General features: G+C 32.7%; 1 protein-coding gene across 2 annotated transcripts in view; it reads right to left on the reverse strand.

Annotated features, from left to right (window-relative positions):
* The window catches only part of LOC143232875 (glutamate receptor ionotropic, NMDA 2B-like), a 90,162-nt gene that overhangs the window by 25,147 nt on the left and 37,248 nt on the right, over positions 1-27,767 (reverse strand). For both annotated transcript variants that reach the window (XM_076468869.1, XM_076468868.1), the window contains exons 3-8: positions 19,874-20,055; positions 14,986-15,239; positions 10,405-10,588; positions 4,879-5,005; positions 3,947-4,167; positions 1,537-1,684 (exon numbers count right to left, since the gene is read on the reverse strand). In XM_076468869.1, the coding sequence (XP_076324984.1) occupies positions 1,537-1,684; positions 3,947-4,167; positions 4,879-5,005; positions 10,405-10,588; positions 14,986-15,239; positions 19,874-20,055 (1,116 nt within the window). The remainder of the gene's footprint in view (positions 1-1,536; positions 1,685-3,946; positions 4,168-4,878; positions 5,006-10,404; positions 10,589-14,985; positions 15,240-19,873; positions 20,056-27,767) is intronic.

Below are 27,767 nucleotides of genomic sequence, written 5' to 3' on the forward strand. Positions count from 1 at the left end.
TACTCATAACTTACTATAGGATACCGAACCTTCTACTGATCACTTACTACACGATACTGAACATTCTACTGGTTACTCACTACATTATACTACACCTTCTACTGATTACTTACTACACGATACTGAACATTCTACTGGTTACTCACTACATTATACTACACCTTCTACTGATTACTTACTACACGATACTGAACATTCTACTGGTTACTCACTACATTATACTACACCTTCTACTCATTACTTACTACACGATACTGAACCTTATTCTGATTACTTACTACACGTTGTTAAGCTTACAGTGATTAGTGCCAACAAAACACTGGTCTTATACTCATTACTGACTATAAGATATCGAATCTTAAACTAATTACAGACTAAAAGATGCCAAACCTTACAGTGATTACTGTCTATACGATATTAATCGGCTGACGACAGTTTTACAATACTAAACTTTACACTGATCTTTAACTACTCTATTTTAAACTTCACAGTGATTACTGACAACACAATGCTGAACCTATAGTTATTACTGACACCACAATACCAAATCTAATAGTGATTGTTGCCAACACGATATTGAAACTTATAGTTACAACTGCCAACACGATGCTGAGTCTCAAAACACGAGGCAATAGCTTATAATTATTATTGATAATACGATACTGATATACTTAAACTTATTATTAATTCCACGATACTGATACTTATAGTTATTATGGACAACACGATACTGATACTTATAGTTATTATGGACAACACGATACTGATACTTATAGTTATTATATACAATACGATACTGATACTTATAGTTATTATGGACAACACGATACTGATACTTATAGTTATTATATACAATACGATACTGATACTTATAGTTATTACTGATAAAACAATACTGATACTTATAGTTATTATATACAATACGATACTGATACTTATAGTTATTACTGATAAAATAATACTGATACTTATAGTTATTATATACAATACGATACTGATACTTATAGTTATTATATACAATACGATACTGATACTTATAGTTATTACTGATAAAATAATACTGATACTTATAGTTATTATTGATAGCACAATACTAAACCTTGCAGAGTTTACTAATTACACGATTTTGAACTTTACAGTAATTACTGACAATAGAGTACTGAAGCTTATAGTTATTGATGATACAGTACTGAAGCTTATAGTTATCACTGACAACACGATACTGAAGCTTGTAGTTATTATTGACAATACGATATTGAAACTCAGAGCTATTACTAGCAACATTATACTTAACGTTTAGATGTTACTAACTACAAAACTTTAAGCCTTGCCGTAACAAGCTACTGAACCTAACAGTGACTGCATAATACTTACGTTTAGATGAAATAACTAGACATGAAATTAAAACAGCTTATGAAATAAAAAGCGAACAATTTAATGACTGATAACATTAAAATACAAGGAAAATGAATTTTAAATTAAGTAGTTTATTTAAATGTTATTTTTATACAATAATATACAAAAATATTTACTCACATCTAAAACGCCCCAGTTTCCGTCAGTGACTCGAAACAAGTCATACGTAAAGCCTAGGTCGGCAGCAAAATTCTGTAGCAAGTCTATGCAGAATCCAGAACAACACTTATAATACTTTGGATCTTGGATCGCTTCAGACATATTAACCCTTGAAAAGGTCATGTAAACAGAAATGTCAATAATGTTGTCATCATTAAAGCTGTTTGGAATTAACACTATTCCTTATAAACAGATAAGTGTTAAAAATGCCTTTTCTGATGCTTGGGTTGTCAAGATATGAGTTTTCAATCAACCACTGTTATTTACTTTTATCACTGCTTTCTAATTTGTGATAGTTCTTTTCACACACACACACACACGAAATCTAAATGTTGGACATACTGATTTCAATTCATGATATAAAAAAGTAAAAACTACGTTTAAAAATTATTTTAATAATAATCTTTGTTTGTTCGTTTCAACTTAAAGCCATACATCTGTTCTTTGTCCACTTTGTAAGTAAGTAAATATATTTCTTACCCACTAAGTGACATGATAATAATGACAAATATTTTTCCAGAAATACATAATTAAACTAATATACGCAATACTATAATTTCAGTCTTAAAAATCTTTTTATAAGCTATTTTGTTTCTAAATATCACACTAAAATGTTGGTCAAAATATTGAGATACACTGAAGGCTATATGTAGCTACTTACTATATCCACTCGACTCTTTTCATCGTGTGAACAGTTCAACCTTTATTTATTATTTAAGATCACATTAAACTTTTTAGTTTTTCACTTGACAGTTTTAAGCCTTGTTAACAGTACCTTATTCAGGCAATTCTCGATAACATCCGAAGTCATTCCGATTATTCTCCATTTTTGTACTGGTAAAAAAGGCGAAGTATCTTTCATGATCTAACTTTTTATTGTTCAAAATTATAAAACTTTCAATCAATTAAGTTTATAGCACAGCAGTGCCCATTCGTTAACGAATATTTGACGTTAGTTTACATACCGGTATTTTGGGTTTTGGAATGTTCAAGAAGCATTAAATAAGAAAGTAAACAATAAATAAAAACATTTCAGATTTTTATTCCGTGCAATCAAACTGTGAAAAGTAAGTGAATAACATTTTTGTGCGTTTAAAACAAAGCCACATTAGGTTACCTACTATGTCCAAAGCATGAATCGAACACCAGATTTTAGCGTTGTTAATCAATAACCTTACAAAACCACCACTGGCTTATCGAGTGACATTTGTAATTTAATATTACCGAAATAAACAAACCACAAGTACAACAAGAAAAACAACTAAATTTCTAATGCCAATAAGAATTTCTAAAAGTCCAGGAGACGTTCTTACATAGTGAGTTTTTCTTCTTGGACAAATGAGGAAGATCACTTGGTACTATTTTTAAATGAGTTGGTCACTCGTTTATCTCAAAAATTTCTTATACACATAGTGTGCCGAACGGTTTAATAGTTCAGTCAGAGCCGTCTCTAATTTTTTAGCTGCGGTCAGTAGGAGTGTGTGTTTGTGTGTTTTTTTTAGCAAAGCCACATTGGGCTATCTGCTGAGCTCACAGAGGGGAATCAGACTCCGAATTTTAGCGTTGTAAGTCCGTAGACTTACCGCTGTACTAGTGGGGGACAATGGCCAGTGGAAGGCAATCAGTCGGCACCACCTATTAACTACTTTTTAACCATAAACGAAACTGACTTTTATAACGCATTTTAAAAGTCTGAACGTGCGAAGCGTGTTTGGCAACATCACATTTCAGGCCCGAGACAATAGAATCTCTAGTCAGACAGACACAAGCCTATCGAAAAAAAAGGGGAATTTTTTCTTGAAGTCAGAAATGTTCTTCTTGTTTTGTTTTTGAAATTACCCGACGGCTATTTGTTCTAATCATTCCTAATTTAGCAGGGAAGGACAAGAGAGAAGGCAGCTAGTCATCCGTCATCATCTTGGCGCTACTTTTTTGTCAACGAATAGAGCAATTGATCGAAACGTTATAACGTCCTCATGACTGAAAGAGCAATCATGTTAGGTGGGACAGGGATTCGAACCCGCGACCCTCAGATTCCGAGTCAAACACCACAACCACCTGGCCATATAAAAAGCTGTTAATTCCTAGTGAATCAACTGCAACTGTCTTTGAAGATATATTTACATTTCTAGGTTTCCTAAAACTTAATGTATTCCGTACAATGAGGTTTTTAATATCGTTTTACCAGTTCCATTACACATAATTATTATTGTTAGATTTATTTTCTTTGTGGCACAGCAGTATGTCTTCGGACTCACACCTCTAGAAACCGGGATTCAATACCTGTGGTAAGAATAGCAAAAATAGCCCGTTGTTTAGCTTTCTGCTTAACTTCAAACAAACAAGCAGTTTCATTGTTTTCCTTCCTTACCCGACGAGTTTAGACTCAGGGACAACTCGACATCTGACAGATCTGCTCGCTTTACATTCACGAGTTTCATTATCCATCGGAAAAATGTTTAAATATGGTGGTTCTTCCATAAATGTGATTTTTAAATTGAACTTTTCTGGTACTCCAGGTGGTGGCACCGGTGAGTCGCCTGGCCAAACAATATCTTTAATTTCCAGTTCATTCTCTGACCAGAAACCGACCTGAAGGTGAAAAAAAAAGAAAGAGTCGAACGATTAATATAGCACAGTTTTATAGCTATATCAAACTAATACTTAAAAAATCTATGTATATGAAGGGTTTTCGAAAAGATTAGATATAATATTATCAACGTACTTGCATTTCATCTATTTTTAACTTTAGGAATGATATATGATTGTTTAATGTGTTTGTATTAAGTTTTTTCCAAAATTATTTTAAGCTTTTGTTTAAATGTATTATTCTCCAGGAAGAAAAATATGAATCGCATTTACATGCTCAGGAACACAATTTCAAATGTTCTTTATTATGTTTGTTACTATGCGTAAAAACTAACGTTTCGGTATTATTCAAACTTAATATATTGTAGGAGTAATAAAACAATAATCTATATCATTGAGAAACTAAGCAGTGTACAAATTATTGTTATGATGAGTATATTTCTGTGTGTTTTAGACTATTTATAGACTACGAGATTAAAATTAAAAAGAAGGGTTGATATTAAACTCTTGCTTTTCATTTTAAGTGCCTGACATACCTTCATGCATTTAAACTAATTGGATATAATATATATATATCCATCTTTTACGTCGAAGGTATCAATAAGTGAACCGAGAGTTACTAACTTCTCCTACACACTATATCGATAAAGGTACCAAGAGTTAACATACCTTTTCCCACACATTTTATCGTTAAGGTACCAATAGTTAACATACCTTCTCCCATACATTTCTTCTGTTCAGGTTGAGAACTTCAAGTTGTACATCCTTTAGAGTACCATCACTATTAAAGTGTATGTTAGACTGTCCTTGTCTCGTCTGAACGCTCACGTTGCGAAGATACCTTGAAGAGGGAATGATATATATATAAGACGTCTGATTATAAAGATAAACGTCTTTGTAGTTAGGTATTCAAGTAAATAAAGATAAAAACATAAATAATTCCAAATAAAATATTTGTGAAAACAACAGTAGGACAAATGTGTAAAATATATACACAACACAAACATCTGTAGCATGTTGTTTGAACGTTGAGTAATTTAAAAAAAAAAACATACAGAAAGAAAACAGTAAATGCCGTTTATTGGATCATAAGAGATACTACAATCACTAACTTAATAAGGAACACTCACTAGGTGAATAACAAATATACTTAAAAACATAAAGACCAATACAAAATCTTTTGACAGGCTAGAAGGAAACCCTTCAAACAGAAATTTCAACAAATGTGTTTATATTTTTTCATTTATTTGCTCTTTAAATTCTTTTTATTGTTCATTTCCAGTAAATAAAAAATATCGAACAAAACAACAACGAGTCACTTAAACAAGGTGAACGTTCTTATATCACTTGAGAAAAAAAACAAAAAATATAGCAAAAATAACAAAATCAAATTAAGTTGCTATCAAAATTGGGGTGGGTGATGAGGAGAGAAAGTACTTCTCCTTGGTGGCTCGGCCTGGCCAGGTGGGTTAAGGCGTTCGACTCGTGATCTGAGAGTCGTAGGTTCGAATCATAGCCGCGCCTAACATGCTCGTCCTTTCAGCCGTGGGGACGTTATAATGTGATGGTCAATCCCACTATTCGTTGGTAAAAGAGTAGCCCAAGAGTTAGCGATGGGTAGTGATGACTAGTTGCCTTCCCTGCTAAATTAGGGACTGCTGGCGCAGATAGCCCTGGAATAGCTTTGCGCGAAATTAAAAATGAACCAAATAAATAATAAACCATGCCTTCTGCTTCATTTTCTATAAAGAAAAATAAGATTATGTTTTTGTTCTAACTTCTTTTCCATTTTTACCGAATACTTATGTCAGTTCAGAATCACTTGTAATGACGCATATTCATATTAGCGATAGTAATGTATATCTGGCTAATTCTACTCGTATAAGAACTATTTACATGGTTTTAGGACAACTTCTTGTTTAGATGTAGTCTAGTTTCATGATTTCCTTAGCCACTACCATCAGAAGTCTATCTGAACTTTTAAATGTTAATGATACTTTTATGATGAACTTTCAATAAATGCAAACACATGTGAGGATATTAAGATCAATATAATCTCACTTTGTCTAACTGCAAATGTTATATAGCTTAATCTTCAAATTTATTAATTACATAAAAGTGTACATGTTACTTATAGATCAGTTAGTTTTTGAAAAGCAAATTTTTATATTCAACTCACTTTGATATGAGGCTAATGTAGATTTTTACACATGACTATTAATTTTGTCAAATAATTTTCCCACTTGCCCTTTACAGTAAAAAAATCAAGAATATTTGTCTTATGCATAAAATTTTATACTATTAAGCACAAAACTACACAAAAAGATATCCATTTTATGCCCATTAAAGGATATTAAAACCCAATTTTAGCATCATAAATCCTTCAGAATTACCACTGAGCCACCGGGGGTCTGAAATCACTACGGAAATAACAGTTGAGGTTAATTCTGTTAATAAAAGCATTTCATTTGAAAATTATTTCCTAGATTATCACGAAATATACATATTTAAAAACTGTCCATGTTTTGAATTATTCACTTTTCACGATATAGAAAACATATTATTTTCTAATATTATATTTATAGAAATATGCTTCATCCAAGAAATGATAAACTTCCTCCTTTATAATTACCAGTTGTATTCAGCCATATGTTTATGTACAAGGAGTCTTTCATCCAAACAAAGGCTAAATTTCCTAAAGTTACTGGAAAAAGTTAGTTGGTAAATTTTTAGCTGTGTAGTTATGATAAAATAAAAGCTTCTACAAATTACGTTCTGACCTTTGTTACTGACGTAGATCTTTGTTGTATTCGATATTCATGAATATGGAAAACAAAACCACATCACAATTATTAATGATAAACAGAAATGTTTCGCATGTCCTCGCGACATTATGATGCTTTCGTTGCATCACGTGGATTCTTCCAAGATATAAAAGATTATTGAAAAAATAATAACAAAACCTCTTTATTTTTCTCAATTTAAAAAGAAACTTATACACACTGTTGAAAATCGGATCAATACAGGTGTTTTTACTAAGATGAATAAAATAAGTTATCTTCTTTCTACACTATTAATCCTCTATTTACAAGGTTTCTGAGGAAAGCTATTTGAGTATGCTCTTTTTAAAACAACAAAATATTTCCTTTTTGTTAAAGTTTATCTTAATTCACCAAATTTTAGATACATAATATTACTTCGGACATAGTTTAATAATTTACAGTGGTTTCAATTAAGTTTCGTCCCCTGCTGGTACAGCGGTAAGTCTATGGATTTACAACGCTAAAATCAGGCGTTCGATTCTCCTCGGTGAATTCAGAAGATATGGCTTTGCTATAAGAAAAGATACAAAACACACACAATTAAGTTTCCTATAAAACATATCTAAGATGTCTACTTGGTTTATTGTGTTATTTCCGTCATCTATGCTGTAAGATAACTAGTATTATGATTCTTGAAACGTGCTGGCATGGCCAGCCGGCTGGGGCGCTTGACTCGTAATCTGAGGGTCACGGGTTCTCCTCGTCCCACCAAACATGCTCGTCCTTTCAGTCGTGGAGGCGTTATAATCCTATTGTCAATTTCGCTGTTCTTTGGTAAAATAGTAGCCCAAAAGTTGGTGATGGGTATTGTTGACTTCCCGTTAGGGACATCTGGCGCAGATAACTCGAGTGTAGCCTTGAGCAAAATTTGAAACAACAACAACAAAATGACTCTTCAAAGTGTCACTTAAAATAATTAAGCCAGCATAGACTATTTATAAAGAGGCGACATTAACCACTGTGAACCAAGCATATAATGTCATTGACAAACCAAAAACATAATTTGTGGAAATCTACACGTATTGAATTATAATGTATAACTTTTCCAATTCCAGAAAACAAATGATCAATACTTCCATTGATCGTGACGATATACACATGTCTATTAAAAGGTATAGAAAAATTAAATCTATTTATTTACAAATTTATTATAAGTGGGGGAACATAAGTACGTACGTCTCCCTATGTAACACATTATCACAGTTTGACTCATGTTGCCTGAAATATTACTTTTGAATCTTAAGTTGCTTGTCTTCAAACAGGAAATATATTTAACAAACAGTATCAATTTTATCGCTTTCAAAAGTTATCATACGAGACCACAAGTTAGTTTGCCATTATTGGTAGGAACCATGCTGTGCAAATGTAGCGTTTAGCTTGTCACAGTCCATTAATTCATAATCGTGTCTGTTTTTGTTATTATTATACGAAGCACTGATAGATTCACTACATGTTAATGTCACTAACAAGTTACTGTGAAGGAATATACTATTTATTAATATTAGCCTTGCTAGCTAAGAAAGATCAAAGCTATGTATATAAACTAACTAAGAATGATCTTACCTATATGTATATATACTAGTTAAGAAATATTTCACTCATATATATTTAAAAGAATAAAATATTTCTGTGAATGTTCAGCTTCAGAAATTCCGTTTGATTTTTTAAATTACTTAGGGTTATTACAAGTACACTGACATGATTTGTGTGATTTGAGGTTAGGAAATTCAATAAACAACATATCAAAGAAATATACAACAAAATCACTTACATAACGTAACATTTGTTAGGACCAATTTAACAAGAGATTTTATACACTGTAAATTTTCCTAAGCTTCAAGAAAAAAATGGAAAGATTATGATAACAAATTATTTTAAACTCTCAGTTTTGGCTCCCCAAAAACGTTATTTACCAACTTTTCGTGTTTCCTTCCAAATACAATTTTCAACTAAATATCTCCAACTCACTATAGAACACTGAAATGTATTATGTTATATGGCTTATACAATTTTACTAGTTATTCATATTGTAAGTAAGCTTTATAATAAAATAATTTTCTTTATTATTTATTTTTTAAAATCACTATGGAAGTCATTAATTGTGAAATTTGCGTAAACTGGATGAGCATGTGATGTGGCATCACTAATGTAAAATTAAAATGAATGACGCAAGTCACTCCATTACGACTACAAGGAATACTGCTTTTACCAGCTTTTATGTTAGAAACTATAAACCTACGTGTCTTGTAAAAGACTGTTATAAATAACACCTGAACTAAATTTCGTATATTGTGACACAGTTGTCAACTCTACTGAGTGAGAGATCCAGTTGAAAGTAACGTACAACAAATTAAGTTGAACTGAAATGCTATTATATACTATGTTTTTAACTAGGAATTCTTATTGGATCATTAAATAATGTTAAAATAAGAACTATTAGCAGTCGTATTGAGATTATGTTGTCCATTAGGTCCAACTGCATTTTAACTATTATTTTACAGCAGAGTTGGAATATTTTTGTAGTGTTTTAGATACACTTATTTCCTAAAGTGAACAGAAACTAAAGAAATAGAAGTGATAGTAGAACTAAAAGACAAAATGTTTCATTGAATAAAATATATGACAAAATTAATGCCGATACACTTCAAAGCATGTTATAATCTCAACACGGTGACCAACATGTGTGTGAAATATTTTCGAATTTTCTTAAGGTAACTGATCACTTTTCTGAACTTAAAACTAAAAATAGAAAAAAATATACATGTTTTTTTAACGAAATAACACAAACTCAACAAGTTTGAGAAGCAGAAGTGTATACAAGTATACAGTGTCATGATATAGGCTGTTACTTCCCAAGTATTAAAATAAGCAGTTGTTAAACTAATGTCAATCATAAATGTCGATTTTAAAAATATACTTTAGCTATTCTTCTATTGTTAAATGACGATATTTATTAACAACTGTTCTTTGTTTACAATAAAGATTCACTGGAAATCGGAAATATCGTTACTAAGTAACGAAGTGAGTTAAGTGTTATTACTGAACGAACAAATTGTATGTTAAGTTGACTACAAAGTGTGTGGTAACTACCATTTAGAGAAACACTTCTAGAAAATATAGTGGTGACTTCATAATCTATTAATGCTGCTCAAATATAGACATCGTCTTCTACACTTGAGCTGCATAAGTGTATTGTATAGTCACAAATATATTTTATACAAATATTTACTTCTCTATCAGATTATTTCCTCCCATTTAACAGTCAACTCAATGTGAATGCTTTTCTTTAAACAACCTATCAAAGAAAACGCATGTTGCTGAGGTTCAGTCATTACCGTTGTTCCATCACTGGTTGAAGACTGCTAGTGTAGTAATGGACGCATTCTTTGTTTCACTCACCACCAGCTATGGTACTTACCTGAAAAACAAATCTCCACGGTTCCAACTGGTGTCCCCAGATCCATTACACTGCAGGTTGTGAGAAAGAATTTCATTGTGGTTATGATGGTCGTTTACAAAGAGTTCCAAGCCGTGAAAAAATATCGATACCGCTCGTTCTATTTCATCTTCCAATTTGTTTGTGCTGGCATTGAAGTGGATGGCTAGATGTGGCAATAAAAACATTTCAGTTGAAGCCAAAACCCAAAACCTGTAGCTATAATTTAGTTTACATCGTATTTCTATTCGGGGGCTCGTTACCTTTTAAAGACACATTTCTAATAATAATCAACACTATTTATAAAATTCAAATACTAAATAATGTTATTTTTTTCTCCTGTTTTTGTAATATTTTCATGACAAAATTATAAAAAAAAACATTACAAATGTTATTTGTAGTCGAAAATTCTTCCTTAAACAAACTGTTTACCTTGCGAAACTTGATTTTAGACTGGTTAAAATCAAGAAAGAAAGCAATCAAATATCATTTCTTAACCTCAAAATTACAAGAACTGATGCACAATTTAAAACAGAAATCCACCTAAAAATCACCCATACTGGACTATATATTCCTTGGAACTCAGCACATGAAACAAAACAAAAACTCAACATACTAAGAAACCAAATAAACACAGCCATAAAACTATGCTCACCAGAAAAAAATAACGATGAATTAGACAAAATAAAACAATACTTCATCAACATCAATAAGTTTCCTCTACAAACCGTAGAAAACATTATACGCACACACCTAGACAGAAAGCAAAATCAACCAACAAAATCACGAAACCATATACTGCTGCATACCATATATTCCCGACATCAGCAGACAAATAACCAACATTTGGCAAAAACTAGTAACAAAATATGACATTCCAGTTAATACCAAATTTATTCAGAAACCAGGCACAAAACTAAGGTCTATACTATTCAAAAACTACACTGACAAACACAACACCAACATTATTTATAAAATACAATGTGATAATTGCCACGACTTCTACATTGGAGAAACAAGTAGAAAAATGGAAACCATATTCAAAGAACACAAAAAGTCACCTTCACAGGTTTTCGAACACTACAACTCAAATAAACACAACATAACCATAGAAAACACTCAAATACAAAATAAAAAACAAACATAAACAAACGTAAAATTAAAGAAGCCTTACTTATACAACAACTCAAGCCCAAAAATAAACTAATACAAAGAAATACCTTTATACCTATATTAATAAATATAATCCAAAATCTAAACACGCCCCTACATTCCTACACTCAATTACATAACCGTCTTCAAACATGTGGTCAGCTATCGGTCAGTTATCTCTTTCTTTCTTTGTGAACCTGACGATGGCAAAAGAAGGTCGAAACGTTGTTAGCTCCTCTACATAAAATAAATTTTCTCAACCGATACCAGTCGTTTTTACATATATATTTTTCTCTACAAGTGGGTTTTCTCGTCATCACGAAATCTATAATCATCTTATTATAACTAATTCTATCAAAATATTACAACTGAAACTGTTTGTCGTATATTGCGAGAACCGTAGTTGTTGTTTTTTTTAATCATAATGTAGTCTACATTTGTTAAAATTGTTAATAACACAAGTTTTCAGTATTCTGGAGTGTTTGTTTGTTTGTTTGTTTGAATTTTGCACAAATGTTACTCGAGGGCTATCTGTGCTAGCCGTCCCTAATTTAGCAGTGTAAGACTAGAAGGAAGGCAGCCAATCATCACCACCTACCGACAACTCTTGGGCTACTCTTTTACCAACGAATAGTGGGATTGACCGTCATATTATAACGGCCTCACGGCTGAAAGGGCGAGTATGTTTGGATGTTTAGTGCGACCATGATTCGAACTCGCCACCCTCAGATTAAGAGTCGCACGCCTTCGCCTTAACGCGCTTGGCCATGTCGGGCCTCATTCTGGAGTGTTCAAACACCATATTTTAGGCAAATGTGTACTTGAGTAATTTGGAAGTGTTAGTTTTTTAAGGATATCTATGCTCTCTCTACAGGGCGCCTCTTGAATGCATTTCAATCAACATAAAGTGAAACTGTAAGATATAAGATTGAATATTTCAAGTATATTTATTTATTCGAATGAATTTCTTGCATCTTTCAATTATAATATATTACATCTGAAGCCTTGATGCTGTCTCTGTATCCAGTAACTTACAACATATTTCAGCTATTTGTGTTAAAAAATAAAAGTTTAAGCTATATGTTTCAAATATGCGAAATGCGTAGAAACAAAATAAAACAAACTGTAAATCCAGGGTGGTTGTTCTAGAAATGTCCTAATAGTCCATAGTACGTCTAAAGGCTTATAGCCTTAAAAATCTAGATTCGAAAACTGTTGAACACAGTGCAGATAACGCAGTGTATAGAAATAACATCTTAAAATTTTCCTTATCTGTCTTCCATGAAGTCTTTCTGAGATGCAATATTTCTACAATTACAACTTATTGTTAAAAATAAATATTGCACTTCTGGATTATGTGCCGTGGAATATAAAAGGTCTTAACACGATTCTGATTTATAATCTGTAAAGTACTGGCTAAGAAAAGTTTAATATTCCCAAAAAATTGTGGAGATGAAAGAGTCAAGGTGTTCTATCGGTACACTTTTACGTATTATCTTTATATTAAACTTGGATTTCGCAAAGATATAGCCAATTATATGGATAATCGAAATATAATAAGTAAATTTTCGTTATTTATTTCACCAAAATAACGCAAAATGAATGAATGGAAACACTATCTAAGTTTGCCCTCACTGTGACGAAATGATCTCCAGAAAATTCTCTAGAAGGATATTCAGTTTTGGAAAATAACTTAAATGTTTTGTAAGCTCACGTTTTGTTTGTTTGTTTGTAATTAAGCACAAAGTTACACAATCTCAACCACGGGTATCGAAAAACATGTTTTTAGTGTTGTAAGTCCGCAGCTTCATCCTGCGTTACTGAGGGACGAAATTACTTTTTGGAATAAGAGCGAAGATAGTAGTATAGTTGACTACTTCAGTCAAGTATCAATTCACAATGCAGCTGAGGAAATATTAAAGTAATAGCGTTTCTAGCTTTAGATAAAGAAAAATTTAAAACAGGTGCGGATCTCAGATTCATATAATTGGTAGACATTAGGCATTGCTTCTGAATAAATAACAAGTATATATTTAATTGTATAAAGTTTGTTTGTTTGTTTTTTGGAATTTCGCACAAAGCTACTCGAGGGCTATCTGTGCTAGCCGTCCCTAATTTAGCAGTGTAAGACTAGAGGGAAGGCAGCTAGTCATCACCACCCACCGCCAACTCTTGGGCTACTCTTTTACCAACGAATAGTGGGATTGACCGTCACATTATACGCCCCCACGGCTGGGAGAGCGAGCATGTTTAGCGCGACTCGGGCGCGAACCCGCGACCCTCAGAAGTCGCACGCCTTACGCGCTTGGCCATGCCAGGCCAATTGTATAAAGACAGGTAGCGATCGATATACAAGTAACCTAGCTAGCTATAGTAACATGGAACGTTTTAATGCTGAAAAGCTATTGAAACAAAAAAATCAAAGCTACGAAAGTGAGTTAACTAATAAATAAAAAACCCTTACTTTGGGACTGTAATTATGCCAGTCTCGGCCAAAGTAGGGTAGGGATAATTCGATTTTATTACTCATCATGATCTCTTCCAATATACCCTCAAATTTAATCGTATGGCCGAAGCAGCGTATCGCCCGTTATACATAGATATATATATATATATATACATATATACATATAACTATATACATGTATATACACATATATAACTTGTATATATGTTTGTTTGTTTTGAATTTCGCGCAAAGCTACTCGAGGGCTATCTGCGCTAGCCGTCCCTAATTTAGCAGTGTAAGACTAGAGGGAAGGCAGCTAGTCATCACCACCCACCGCCAACTTTTGGGCTACTCTTTTACCAATGAATAGTGGGATTGACCATCACATTATACACCCCCACGGCTGGGAGGGCGAGCATATTTAGCGCGACGCGGGCGCGAACCCGCGACCCTCAGATTACGAGTCGCACGCCTTACGCGCTTGGCCATGCCGGGCCTGTATATATGTATAACTATATATACAAGTATCCTTTTTGTTACGAAAAACAAATCGTTGGAGTTCTGGATGGAAGAGTTCTATGAAAGAATTAGAGCGATAAGACTCGTTATTTTTTCTGTACGTTTGTCTGTAAAAGTTACTTACTTACTAAGATGAAAATTCGTTGAACTAGCAAAATTACAGATTTATTTATTACAGATGCTTGTGCTCATTCATTACTGTGAAACAATCGTTGTCAATATTTAGATATTCTAAAGGTGGTTTTAAAAAGGCGAGTTTTATGACCTCTACTTTGTTTAGTCACAATCCCTAATATTAAGTATCGTGTTTAATGATAAAACATATATACTGAAATAAAATAAAATTTAATAATTTCATTGTTTCTAATTGCGTTCTGAAAAAACATTATATTTTTGAGCAATGAGAGTGACACAATAATTGTATAAGAGTGAAATTGTCTTACCTAACATCCCAAGTGGGAACTCACTAGGGGCAGTGTGTACAGTTCCAGAACCGACAGATAACTGTGTGGCAATCCATATGTAGTTTTTTCCTGTGATTCCTAAATCATTGGCTGCTCCCATTACGTCAACTCCTTCCTCCTTTGTAACATAGAGAAGAATTACTCGCGTGTCACTATTTTTTAAAAGTTCCAGTTCAGTTCGTATTTCTTCCCTGGTTTTTCCTTTCAGCACGAATATGTCAAGAATATTAAATCTGTGAACGTTTAAAACAAAGCATCAATTTAAAGCTAATATAAGAAAGAAGTTGTTTAAATTAATGATAATTTCCACTATCAAAGAAACGCTATACAATTTATCATTTCTTGAAATACAATGATTAATTCAATAGTGAATTCATTAAACGGAGGACAATGATGAAGTTTAAAACATATGATTATATTACAGATAAAATGCAAATTACAAAGACATTTAAACTAGTAATATTATTTGAAAGAAACAAACATGTTATTTAAATTAAATTAAATCAATCTCCTGCAAAAATCAATGAGGTATACATATTAATAAGGTATACATATTAAGATGACTGAATATTTATAGAGATTGTGTTGAAATAATTCACCCAAATTTAGTTTAATTTTTCTTTAAAATTCTTGATATACTACAATCCGAGAGTCAATTATAAAGCATGGAAAGCATAGTCATGTGAAAAAGTTAGGACATCCTATGAAATCCTGTGTATTTTTGTAACATTTTTGGATATATAGATATTTAATCTAAATTTCAAAAATATTGAGAGATTATAAGAATATAACTAAACAATTAAAACTAAAAAAAAGACTTTTCAAAATCTTCTGTAAATGTAATTCTCCAAAAATGCATATTCTAACTGAGGAAAAAGTTAGGACACCCTACCCCCTAATAGCTAGTGTTACCCCTTTTGACTGAAATAACTGCAGTGAGACGCTTCTTGTAGCCATCTAACAGTCTCTGACATCGGTCTGAAGAAAGTTTTCCCCACTCCTCAATGCAGAATTTTTTCAGCTGTGAGATGTTTGAGGGGTTTCTTGCATGTACAGCCCGTTTCAAGTCACACCACAGCATCTCAATGGGATTAAGATCTGGGCTTTGACTCGGCCATTCCAGGACTCTCCATTTCTTAGTTTTCAGCCAGTCCTTGGTAGATTTACTGGTATGTTTTGGGTCATTGTCGTGTTGCAGGGTCCAGTTCCGCTTCAGCGTTAATTTTCGTACAGATGGTCTCACATGATCCTCAAACACCCTCTGATACACAGTAGAATTCGTAGTGGATTCTATGATTGTGAGCTGTCCAGGTCCTGCTGCACCAAAGCAGCCCCAAACCATGACACTTCCACCTCCATGCTTCACAGTTGGTATGAGGTTCTTTTCTTGGAATGCTGTATTTGGTTTACGCCAAACATGTCCTCTGTTCTAATGTGTCCAAATAATTCAAATTTGGACTCATCTGTCCAAAGAACATTATTCCAGAAGTCCTGGCCTTTGTCTACATTCTCTCTGGCAAACTTCAGTCTGGCCTTGATGTTTCTCTTAGAGAGCAAAGGTTTCCTCCTTGCACACTTCCCATGCAAGTTACACTTGTGCAGTCTCTTTCTGATTGTAGAGGCATGCACTTTCACATCAACAGTAGCCAGAGCCTGCTGTAGGTCCCGTGATGACATGTTAGGGTGTTTGAAGACCTCTTTTAGCATCTTGCGGTCTGCTTTCGGGTGAACTTGCTTGGACGACCAGTCCTTAGCATGTTGTCAGTTGTTTTGAAAGCCCTCCACTTGTTGACTATTTTCCAGACAGTGGAATGGCTGATTTTAAAATCTTTTGGGATCTTTTTAAATCCTATACCAGACTCATAAGCTGCTATAATTTTCTTTCTGAAGGCCTCAGACAGCTCTTTTGCTCTCACCATGGTGCTCACTCTCACTTCAACAGACAGGAGCACACCAAACTAAATGTTTGAGGTTTAAATAGGGCAAGCCTCATTCAAAATGTTGAGTAACCATCTTCTAATCATGTGCACCAGGTTTGATACACCTGTGTGTGAGTTGAGCCATTTTAAGTGGGAATAAATGTGGGGGTGTCCTAACTTTTTCCTCAGTTAGAATATGCATTTTTGTAGAATTATATTTACAGAAGATCTTGAAAACTATTTTCTTCAGTTTTAATTGTTTAGTTATATTCCTATAATCTCTCAGTATTGTTAAAATCAAGATTAAATATCTATATATCCAAAAATGTTACAAAAATACACGGGCTTTCATAGGGTATCTTAACGTTTTCATATGACTGTACGTTTTAAAACCAGCTAAAAACCAAAAAAATTGTTTCACTGCAAAATGTGTTGCGAGAATAAAGTGAATAAGTCTAGTTTGGAAACATTTGGCTTATTTGTTAAAGTGAAGGTGGCTAACAGACTTTAGGGAACAACTGGTCATTTTAATCAACAATTTCTACCACATTATCTTAAGCAACGTAGCACTTGCAATTTACTTACATCAGTCTTCGATTTTAATAAGGATAAGTGAAACATTTTTTATATATTGTCAACCATTGACGATGAGAAGAATATATATATATATATATAATTAAATCAAATTATCTATTTGTAAGTCTTACTTGAAATGGCAAATTATTAGATATTTTTTACAAGAAATGTTTTTACGCACACATATTCATAATTTAAAACACAAAAGTAGAGGGAGATAAATTATCAGGAGAAAAATTCTTTTTACTAGTGATGACAATTTAGAATTCAAATAAGAACTGGTCAAGACTGGAAAATCACATATTAGGTTATAAACAAATCAAAATAGAAAGTATGGTTTTGGTATATGAATCTTAGACTGTTCCTGGATATAAATATCACCTTTCTGCTTTCGGTTATTAGAATGTATTACTGTATAAACAGTATTGTTTAAAGTTGCAATCAAATAACTAATGTCATTTAATTACAATTAAAATTAATGTTTTTCAAGAACAAGAATAGGTTAAATTATATTGAATTCATAACAAGTTAAATTTCACAAACACTATTATAATGTTATTATTTAATTCATAGATAATATAGTTATTATTTTCCCATAAGAGGTTGAAATACTGTTTACGTTGATATCAATTATATGGTTATATCTTTAGTTTTAATATAACTAAAGCTCAAACTTCATTTGATTTACACATGTTTAATCGGCTTTAGTGAATATCAAACAGCTCATTTGGAGTAATTAAACCAAACAGCATCACAAATATTATGGAATAGATTGAGTTATAGGGTAAATTAATTAATTAACGCCTAATCAAATCAAATACTTACAAAGCTCAAAACTAAAAATTAATTTAATTATGTATATAGGTAATTCAGTAATCCATTTTTCCTTATAATCCTAGAAGGTATTTATCAGTCAGTTGGGTACCCTTAGCTTTTATCGATGTTTTCAGTCGTTTTACTTTACAATGTACATAACTGTGCATTAGTCTACAACCATTTGAAAACATTTCATATATTAATGAAAAACTTTCCGCAAAGACATAAATATAATACCAAAATTACTGTTCCTTCCCTCTCTGAAATACTATATGGATAGAAATGATGTCCATACCGTTCAGTTTCTGGTTTCTATAAAACTACCTCGAACTTTGGGCAGCTTCTAAGGTTTTTATTCTCTATCTCCTAGCTTGGTTTTATCGTGTTTTTTTTTTGCAATTTCACGCTCATGAAGCTTAAATATTTATTTGAAAAAAAACAACACTAAAATATATTTAAACCTCGCACAACTCTTTATACGTCATGAATTTGTGAATTGCATAAGTGAAAATAAATAATAAAATAAAAGACGAGTAGAAGAAATAATGTAATATAAATAAATTACACTGGCTGAAACAAAACGATACATTTTTTTCCAAATTGTGTTATCTGTTTATCACTGAATAAATTATTTAACTTCATAGGAATAAATTACTATTAACGACAGCAGAGAAAATATTATTTGGTGTTTTTCTTTTTTTCTGGGTTACATTTAATACAAGCAGAAACAAATAATGATTACTTTAAAACGTCTGCAATACATCTTTCCCAAGTTTGCTAATCATTTCATTCGTTGAAATGTCCCCTGCAATCTCGTACCCGTTTACATTCTTGACCCTAACACATGTGCCTGGCAACGATCAGTTGTTAACTCTTGTTAACCTGAACTAAGAAGGTCAAAACGTTTTTCTTTACATTATGTTAATTAAAGTTTAATACCAATATCAGCCGTCTTTAGAATACATATTCACTTCAAGTGGTTTCTCGTCATCATGGAGACATTACATTCATAGAAAAAGAGAGCGAGAAATTATATTTCTGACAACCAAAATATGGATATCAGAAAAAAAAAGTCTTAATAACACTGCAAGTCATTAAATCTAGCTAGTGATAACCTGGTTGTTGAGCGCAGCGATGCGCAATGAACTGTCTATGCTATTTTCACTGCAGAGATCTAATAACGAATTTTGGCGTCAGGCCATGAAGCTTAATACTAAGCTACCAAAAGGAGAAAATAGACTTAAGTATGAGGTAAATTATACTTTTATTGTGAAAAATATAGATAATTGGATTATCATAAATCCTATAATATCTTCTTAGCTTAAAGAGAAACTTTGGGTCAAATTGTGTGCCTCATTCAATAACGCCCTCCCGGTGATTTAGTGTGCTTGTAACGACAAAAATTGTGTTTCGATAATCGCGATAGACAGAAGACAGGTATATTTGTGTATAGCTTGACACAAAAAAAAGCAACGTAAATTATAATAAACAAATCAAATTCGTATGTAGTATGTCGTAGTAAAGTTTTCTTATTTATGTAGTGTTTAACAACATACGTAAATTCTGTACTCTCAAGGACTAGATCTCTCACGGCGCGCACGAAATCGTCATGTCCACCTATAAGTGTGGTAACGATGGAGAACTGGTGCCAAAGATATCTTCTCAGTATGCTCAATATAGCAGCGGCTTGGTGTTCCATAGAAGGTGCCAACTGAAGGATCCGGGATCCCGAAACATGCTGAAAAAAAGAACAACCAAATAAACAGTAGGGTGAAAGCGTTCTGAAAGATTATTTGACTTTTTATATAGATACAAAAATGTAAACAAGTCACTGTGATCAAATAATGGCAATCACTTCCATTAATATATTATTATGCAAATCTAACATTTGATAACCAATCATGTGATCTGAAATGCAAATCACAATCAACCAGGCATGAGATATTCGTATTCAAATTACTTCAAATGCAGTTTTGGAAGTATTCGTACTTATATTCGACTATGTTAATAGGGAAAATTAATTATTCGTATTCCAATTCAATGGCGTAGTATTCGTATTATATAAGTGACTTAGTGAATACATAATATAGTAAGGGTACATATCAACTTTTGTACTCGTCAGGTTTCTAGACTGTCATTATTATAGTCGCAGCACGTTAATTTCTCTTTCATTACACGCTTTGTTCCCACGAGAAATTTTCCATAAAAGCTCAGTATGACGAAATAGTAAATCTCTTCAGCATAACAACAAGGTGTCATATATGATATCTGATTACGCATTCAATATGATCCAGACTTTCTGCTTGCCTGGATTTGAACTTGAAATACTACCTAGAGTGAGAGATGGTGAAAGCTCATTTACAGATAGCGACTTAGAGGATAAATTTAGGTTGAATCTAAACCAGCAGAAGACAATTTATCTGAATTCCTTCCTCAACATGGTCTCTGCTGTTCCCGTACGCTACAGCTTGGTGTTAGGAATCACATGTAAAAAACTGGATCACTGCTGAAAGTGATTTCCAAAGCATCATCCATCATGCCTTATATTCGCAAATCAACTCAAATAACTAATCTACTTGAAAGAGAGATGAGCGTTAAGTCCGTAACATAAACGTTACAGAATTCAGAAATGAAGATTATAAAGTCTCTATTGAAGATTCCCCAGAAGTTGAATGATTCAGATACTTGTAATTTGAAATTTACTTGTCACAATCAAACTCTGCTTGGTGACATTAGTGACACATTTCAAAGAGGCAACAGTATTCGTCCAAGGTCAGAGCATTGTTATCTTCAGTTATGTAGTACCATGTGCTTATGAGATGATGACTCAGGTTGACAGCATGCAATCAGATATAATTTCAGTTTTGTCTAAAGTACTGAAGAAAACCGTTCACACAAGGAACGCAGTGTCTTCTGTTTGGCTGCGGCATTGGATCCCAGATTTATTTTATACTTGACTGGCTTTTCACTAGATCTGTGGTTTATGAATCTAACTGAATACTTCTGCAGCAAGAAGTCAAGAATCTTTTTCAACAAATAATCCTATAAATATGGAACTGCAAAAACTGTAAACTCGCCATCACGTAAGAAGTAAGCTCTTTAGTTTCCTTACTGCCTCCTAGAAACCAGCCACTTCATTTTCAGAGGATGCAGAGATAAGACCTACTTCTATGGTCCATGTTGACTAACGAGGTAATATTCCTTATACTAAAGAAAAGCATCCATCTCACAACTATAGTAATTTTGAAAGAAAAAAATTTGAAATAGATTAAACTGCACCTTCATAATACAATAATGTGTAACATTTAATATTATTTAAATAATACCGTAAGAATAAGAGTTGGAGGAGAACTGACCTATACGTTATGTGGAATGTTAATATTAACAGCACTATAGTTATCTCTTCGCTCAGCTTTTGTTTGGTCGGACTTTAGTATTAAAGAATATAGGAGTTTATGACATAATTTATTTGTGTGATTGTTTTTGAAATTCGCACAAAGGTACCAGAGGGCTATTCCGGTGGTTAAGGCACTCGACTCATATTTCGAGGGTCGCGGGTTTGAATCTCCGTCGCACCAAATGTGCTCGCCCTTTCAGCCGTGGGGGTGTTAAAATGTGACGGGCAATCCCACTATTCGTTGGTAAAAGAGTAGCCCAAGAGTTGGCGATGTGTGGTGATGACAAGTTGCCTTCCTTCTAGTCAAACAAACAAATCAGAGGGTTACGTGTGCTAAACTTATGTAATTTAGCAATGAAAGACTAAAGGAAAGGCAGCTAGTCATCATCACCTACCGCTAACTCTTGGGATACTCTTTTACCAAAAAACAGTAGGATTCACCATAACATTAAAACTTCCTTATGGCTGAAAGGGTGACGAGAATTTCAACCTGTGACCCTCAAATTACGAGTCGAGCGCCTTAACCACCTTGCTATGCCGAGCCATTATGAGAAAAATTAAGGAAAAATGTAATCATATATCAAACATATATCCAGTACTAAAAATATCTTTCGCTAAATAACAGAATTCATAAAACTCGTTTGGTTATGATAAACTTAAAAGCGATCATGGTGCTATTTATATCATCAGATGTTATTTAAGCAACTGTGGTCCGCCATCACCACATTGTATATATATATAATGTTCGGTGACGAGCATAGGTTGAACAACCAATCACTTGATATTCATTAAGTTTAAGTGGCCACTATTTTTCATTACACTGATAGAAGCGCTGTTTTGCATGAAAATGTGTTTGCTTTTCCAGCTTACTACAAATATATGACCTACATCAAGTTATATTTAAATTTCTCATGTTAGTGTTAAAACCTTTCCATAAGATACTAAACTTATGTAATTATTATTTATCATCAAAATCAACTGATGTGTGTTTTATGTGTTTACTTTGCTTTTCATAAATAAAGTGTATCGAACTATTTTTGTGGACTTGTAAGCAATTCCAGAAACATAGGTAACAAGAAAATACAGGAACGCTGTTATAATTGGAAGAGTTTGGAGAAGCTATGTTCTGCTTCATTACCAACGGTGGAAATCACAGCGGCTCTTGGGTTGATTTATTTTTTGCGAAATATAGAACATAAAATCATATTACAATAACTGGAAGCCGCCTATTAGGTCTATTACGAAGGACGCTTTACGTGCATAATAATTCTTTCATCATAATATGCAAGTTATATTATCGAGTAGTGAGAGAAAGGCGCCATTTGATTGGACAACATGTGCAAGTTGTTATTCTGGTCTGTTGTATAAGTTGTTTCGAGCATATGTTTATGAAGATACACTTACATATTTAGTTATATTTTTTGTGCGTTTGGTATAATCATTTCCGAAACAGTTCAACGTTTTGTTCAGACAATGTTTTATACATGCTGTAGAATCATGTATCTTTATGTGCCATGCGTCGTAGAGCGTTAAACTGTTTGATTTTCCAATAGTGGTATGAAGCAAAAAACACATTGCCAGAACGGTAGGGTACTCAATTATATTGCATTCATAAAGTGAAACATCATAAGACTACAAGAAACGTTCATCTAGTAAATTATATTGATAAACGCCAAATAATACTACTCGAGATGACTGTATTTTTATCAGGTTAACCCTTCAAGGTCGAAATAAGTCTTGCAACACCTTAGGAAAGGAATAGCATGAACACATTCGTTTTAGGATATTGAGAAGAACGATGGATAGATAACTGATCAATCAAGAGTGTTTTACAAGACGGGCTATCTGAAAACCGATATTAACCAAAATTCACTACCGTTACCATATTACTTGAACAAGACAAAATGTTAACTTACAGTTAAGAGATTGGCGCATTTTATCCTTTCATATGAGTCCTGTTTCCATCTTGTTAAAGCTGATGGTAGGTTTCATGTTCGTAATTTGTCTGTAGGTAAGATTGTCTTGAGAACACATAGGAAGTGGTGTAGTATGTGCTTGAGCATTATTCATCATGATGGAAAAACTGTTTTTCATATCCTCCAGTAAAAAGCCAATAACGCCTCCTACAGGCATCACATGCTTATCATATTCTAGGGCAAGGTTTTGCAGTGATTTGATATTCCAGGATGACAATACCACTTTCTACACTGTGCATATTGTGCAGTATTATAAAGACAAGGAGGAACATTACAATATTGCCATGGTCAGATGGTAATCTCAATGAGAACCGCTGGGTAAAATTAAGCAAATAAAGGGTTAACCATGACCCTAAACCAGTTACTGTAACTGAGTTGTAGGTGGGATGAAATCACGGTGGATTACACCAAAAACCTTACTGACAGCATGCCAGGTTTGCAGCAGTTATTATAGAACGAGAAGGACCAACTAATTGCTATTAAACAGATTAAAATATCCATATACATATTATCTAATGATTATTAAAATACTTTTATTTTGTTACAAGTAATTTGTTGAAAACTTTATGAATTAATTCACTCTTATCTTCGACTTCTGTCACTTGAGAACTTTTTACCAGATTCATTTCAAATTATGACACATTTATCTTTCTCCGTATGCATAAATCAGCTGATTTTCCCGTAGAATGTTGGCTTAATAAGGGTTTTGTAATAAAACTTAAAAACATTGGGATTTCTTTATACAATTATCGGTTCGTCTACACTTTGATTTTAATCTAAAAATGACAACAATTTATTTTATTTTTATGAAGATTTAAGTTTGTGAAAATGTTCAATTCTTTTCTACATTTCTAGAGTTACCTGCAATAAACAGGGTCATTTTTGAAACCTTATAAACTCAAACCCTTTAATAAACTGATTTCTTAATGAACAAAGATCTAAGCTATTTTTAGGAAATAAGGATTGCGTTTGCTAAAATGCTGATTGATCAAAATGTTTTGATTTTTTTATGTGTATATACGAGCATCAGGTGAGAAAATAAAAACAATTTTATACCACATTACAACAATAGCAATAAGGCCTACTTGAAATGAATAACAATTCCATTATCAAGACAATGTTTGTGAGTGAGACTTGTTTAGTTTACCAAGTTGTCAGTAGGGAGCTAGTAAATGTGTGTGTGCTTATAGCAAAGCCACATCGGGCTATCTGATGAGAGGAGCTAGTAAATATTACCTCTTAAAATTGTGAGAATTATAAGACTTCTGACTGGTATTTAGATCAACCATCTTTAAGTTATATACATATACTCAACAGCAACAACAATAATTAACTTCTGAATATTGTAATACAAAATCTAAAACATGATTTCGTGAATACGTAACGTATTTGGTCAACCGGTTGATTTAATAAACTCTTTAGATTAATTTTCAAAAATCTTTAAGAAATTGAGTTTTTTCTTTATAAAGTTTTCTCATAAATTTTATGTAGCAAAATAATATATGTTATAGAAGTAGTTTTTTATAATGTTCTACCAGGTACAAAAATGCATGAGGTGCATGGCCAGGTGGTTTAGGCGCTCAACTCCTACTCTGAGGGTCGCAGGTTCGAATCCCCTTTACACCAAACATGCTCGCCCTTTCAGTCGTTGGGACGTTTATAATGTGACGGCCGATCCCACTATTCGTTGGTAAAAGAGTAGCCCAAGAGTTGGCGGTGGGTGATGATGACTAGCTGCCTTCCCTCTAGTCTTACACGACTAAATTAGGAACGGCTTACCCAGATAGCCCTCGTGTAGCTTTGCGCGAAATTCAACAAACAAACAAAAAATGCATGGCGTTTAAATTAACGAGACAATACATTCATTTATTATCATTAAAAAATATCTCTATTAAGCTAAACAGCGAAGAAAAATTTTAACATGAATGTTCAGCCCAAAGAAACTCAGAAATGTAACGTTATATTAATTGATAACATTACTCAGAAATTTATGACAGCATTAGAACGGAGGAAATCTTATTGGTTGCCAATAGAGAGTCTCCTTCGACATTCATAATGTGAGCTGATATTAACAAGAAAATGAATAATCCATGTTTCTCTACATTAACAGTTTTATTTGTTTTTATAACTTTAGTTGTATTTCTATAATGCAGCAGTCTTGATCTCAATTTAAAGTAAAACCTGCGTTTATGTATGTTGTTTCCAATATATATACAGATATAAAAATATTTAAGTTAACAAACACGCGACATCGGTTATTGTCAAATCAAAAACCTTTGGACTTCACTAGCAGACAACATGTGCATCCATTGTGTATATATATTTAAAACAATCCAGTATCAAATAACGTAAGAGGTAAGAGGTTGAAGCTATGTTGAGTTTTTTAAGAATTTAAAATATTTTATTTAGATTTTTATAAAGATACACGTTTAATAGCTGCTTTCATAATAATTTAAGACAATTTTTAAATTTTGAGTGTATTTGCGATAAATGACAATATAAAAGTGTCCTTAATTGTACTTAAACAATGTTAGTTTCAATACTGAGAAGAGTTTTACAATCCAAAGAATAATATCATGTCTTTTTATTAGTTTTGTTGAAACGGTATTTATATACCATATATTGATCGGAGACACAGTAATATTGAAATTTTCAAAGTGATCTAGTAAGTAGGTTTTAAGTTAGTAGAAACAAATTTTAAACAAAAATCTTATTTTTAATTTAAAATTTAATGATATTCAAGGATTTTTTAAATAGTTTGATCCAGTATATTCAGGGAAAGAGTGATAAACATTCTCAATTTAGCTCCCTAAGCACAAGATTAGTGGATTAGTTACTGACGATAAAATATTTTTATGTTAGTTTGTTGTTCGTATTTTGTACAAAGTGTTATCAGAAAACACGAAGAAAAGTTAAAATGAACCTTATTTTTAATTCCTACTCTCAAGTATTAAATTTGTCTTATCTTAGGAAAAAATTAGTGCAACCAATAAAGAAACAACTTTAAAGCAAAAATAAAATATTAAAGGAAAAAAATTCACTTTTCGATATTTTTTGTTAGAAATTCTACTTACCAAGGAATGACTAATGTGTTTCAATAAATAAACAATTATTTGCTAGTTTATTTATCTGAACAGCTCTTTATTTATATTAAAATGCTTTCATTGTTTCCGAACGAATAGACACAAAATAGCATATATACCATGTAAATAAGTTTGAGGCTTTGAGGTATAAAAGGAATGCAATCACAATGGATGTACTTCTTAACTTAGTATACCGCAATTGTTTAACAAGTTTTAAATTTACTAAGATATCACAATTTCGATTATTTTCTTGCACAAAAACGTTACAGGGGTGACTAAAGAAGATAACTTTGTATATATATATATTAGTGAAATTAAATAAATACATTTAAATAAAGTTAAATAAGTAAACAAAATCATAAGGAAGGACTGCGTTAGAAAGAGCAAATACCGATATCTGATTAATTATATTATAACCATAATTTTTAAGCTCAAACAAAACACAATAAAACAAAAAAAATACACTGCAATTTAAAAAAAAGATTATCGGGTACAAGCTACAATGTGGGATTATAATATGTATCCTAGGTTTTGGAGATACACCGTCTATCAGTCTTAACCCTCAATTCACTAGTTTTACGTAAGAAATAGACACAATTAGACTAGAAATTAGAAGAGTGAGATGTGGGTGCTCAGCCCACAACGTCCCACATCTATATCACCTTTCGCTGCCTGCAGACGGTTGTGAGAAGGTGACTACACTCCCAAGTTAAAATAAGAATAAGAAAAAGAGAAGCATAAAAAGATAAAAATTAGGAAATAAGGTACTAGCATTTGGGGTAAGTAAGATGAAACTTACCTCTTGAAGTCAGCATTCCTGCTCCCAATATAGTAGAGGCAATTCAAACTGCCCAACAATACTGACAACACTCCCTTGCTTACATACGCACATATATTGTTGATTCTTACTTTCGAGAAATTTCTACAACTTTAATGAATAGACGAGAGTTTCTCACTACAGATTCTACAATATAAGTTACGCGCCTTTCTAAAT

This window comes from Tachypleus tridentatus, chromosome 11, assembly GCF_004210375.1.
Source record: "Tachypleus tridentatus isolate NWPU-2018 chromosome 11, ASM421037v1, whole genome shotgun sequence".
Classification (NCBI taxonomy): Eukaryota; Metazoa; Arthropoda; class Merostomata; order Xiphosura; family Limulidae; genus Tachypleus; species Tachypleus tridentatus.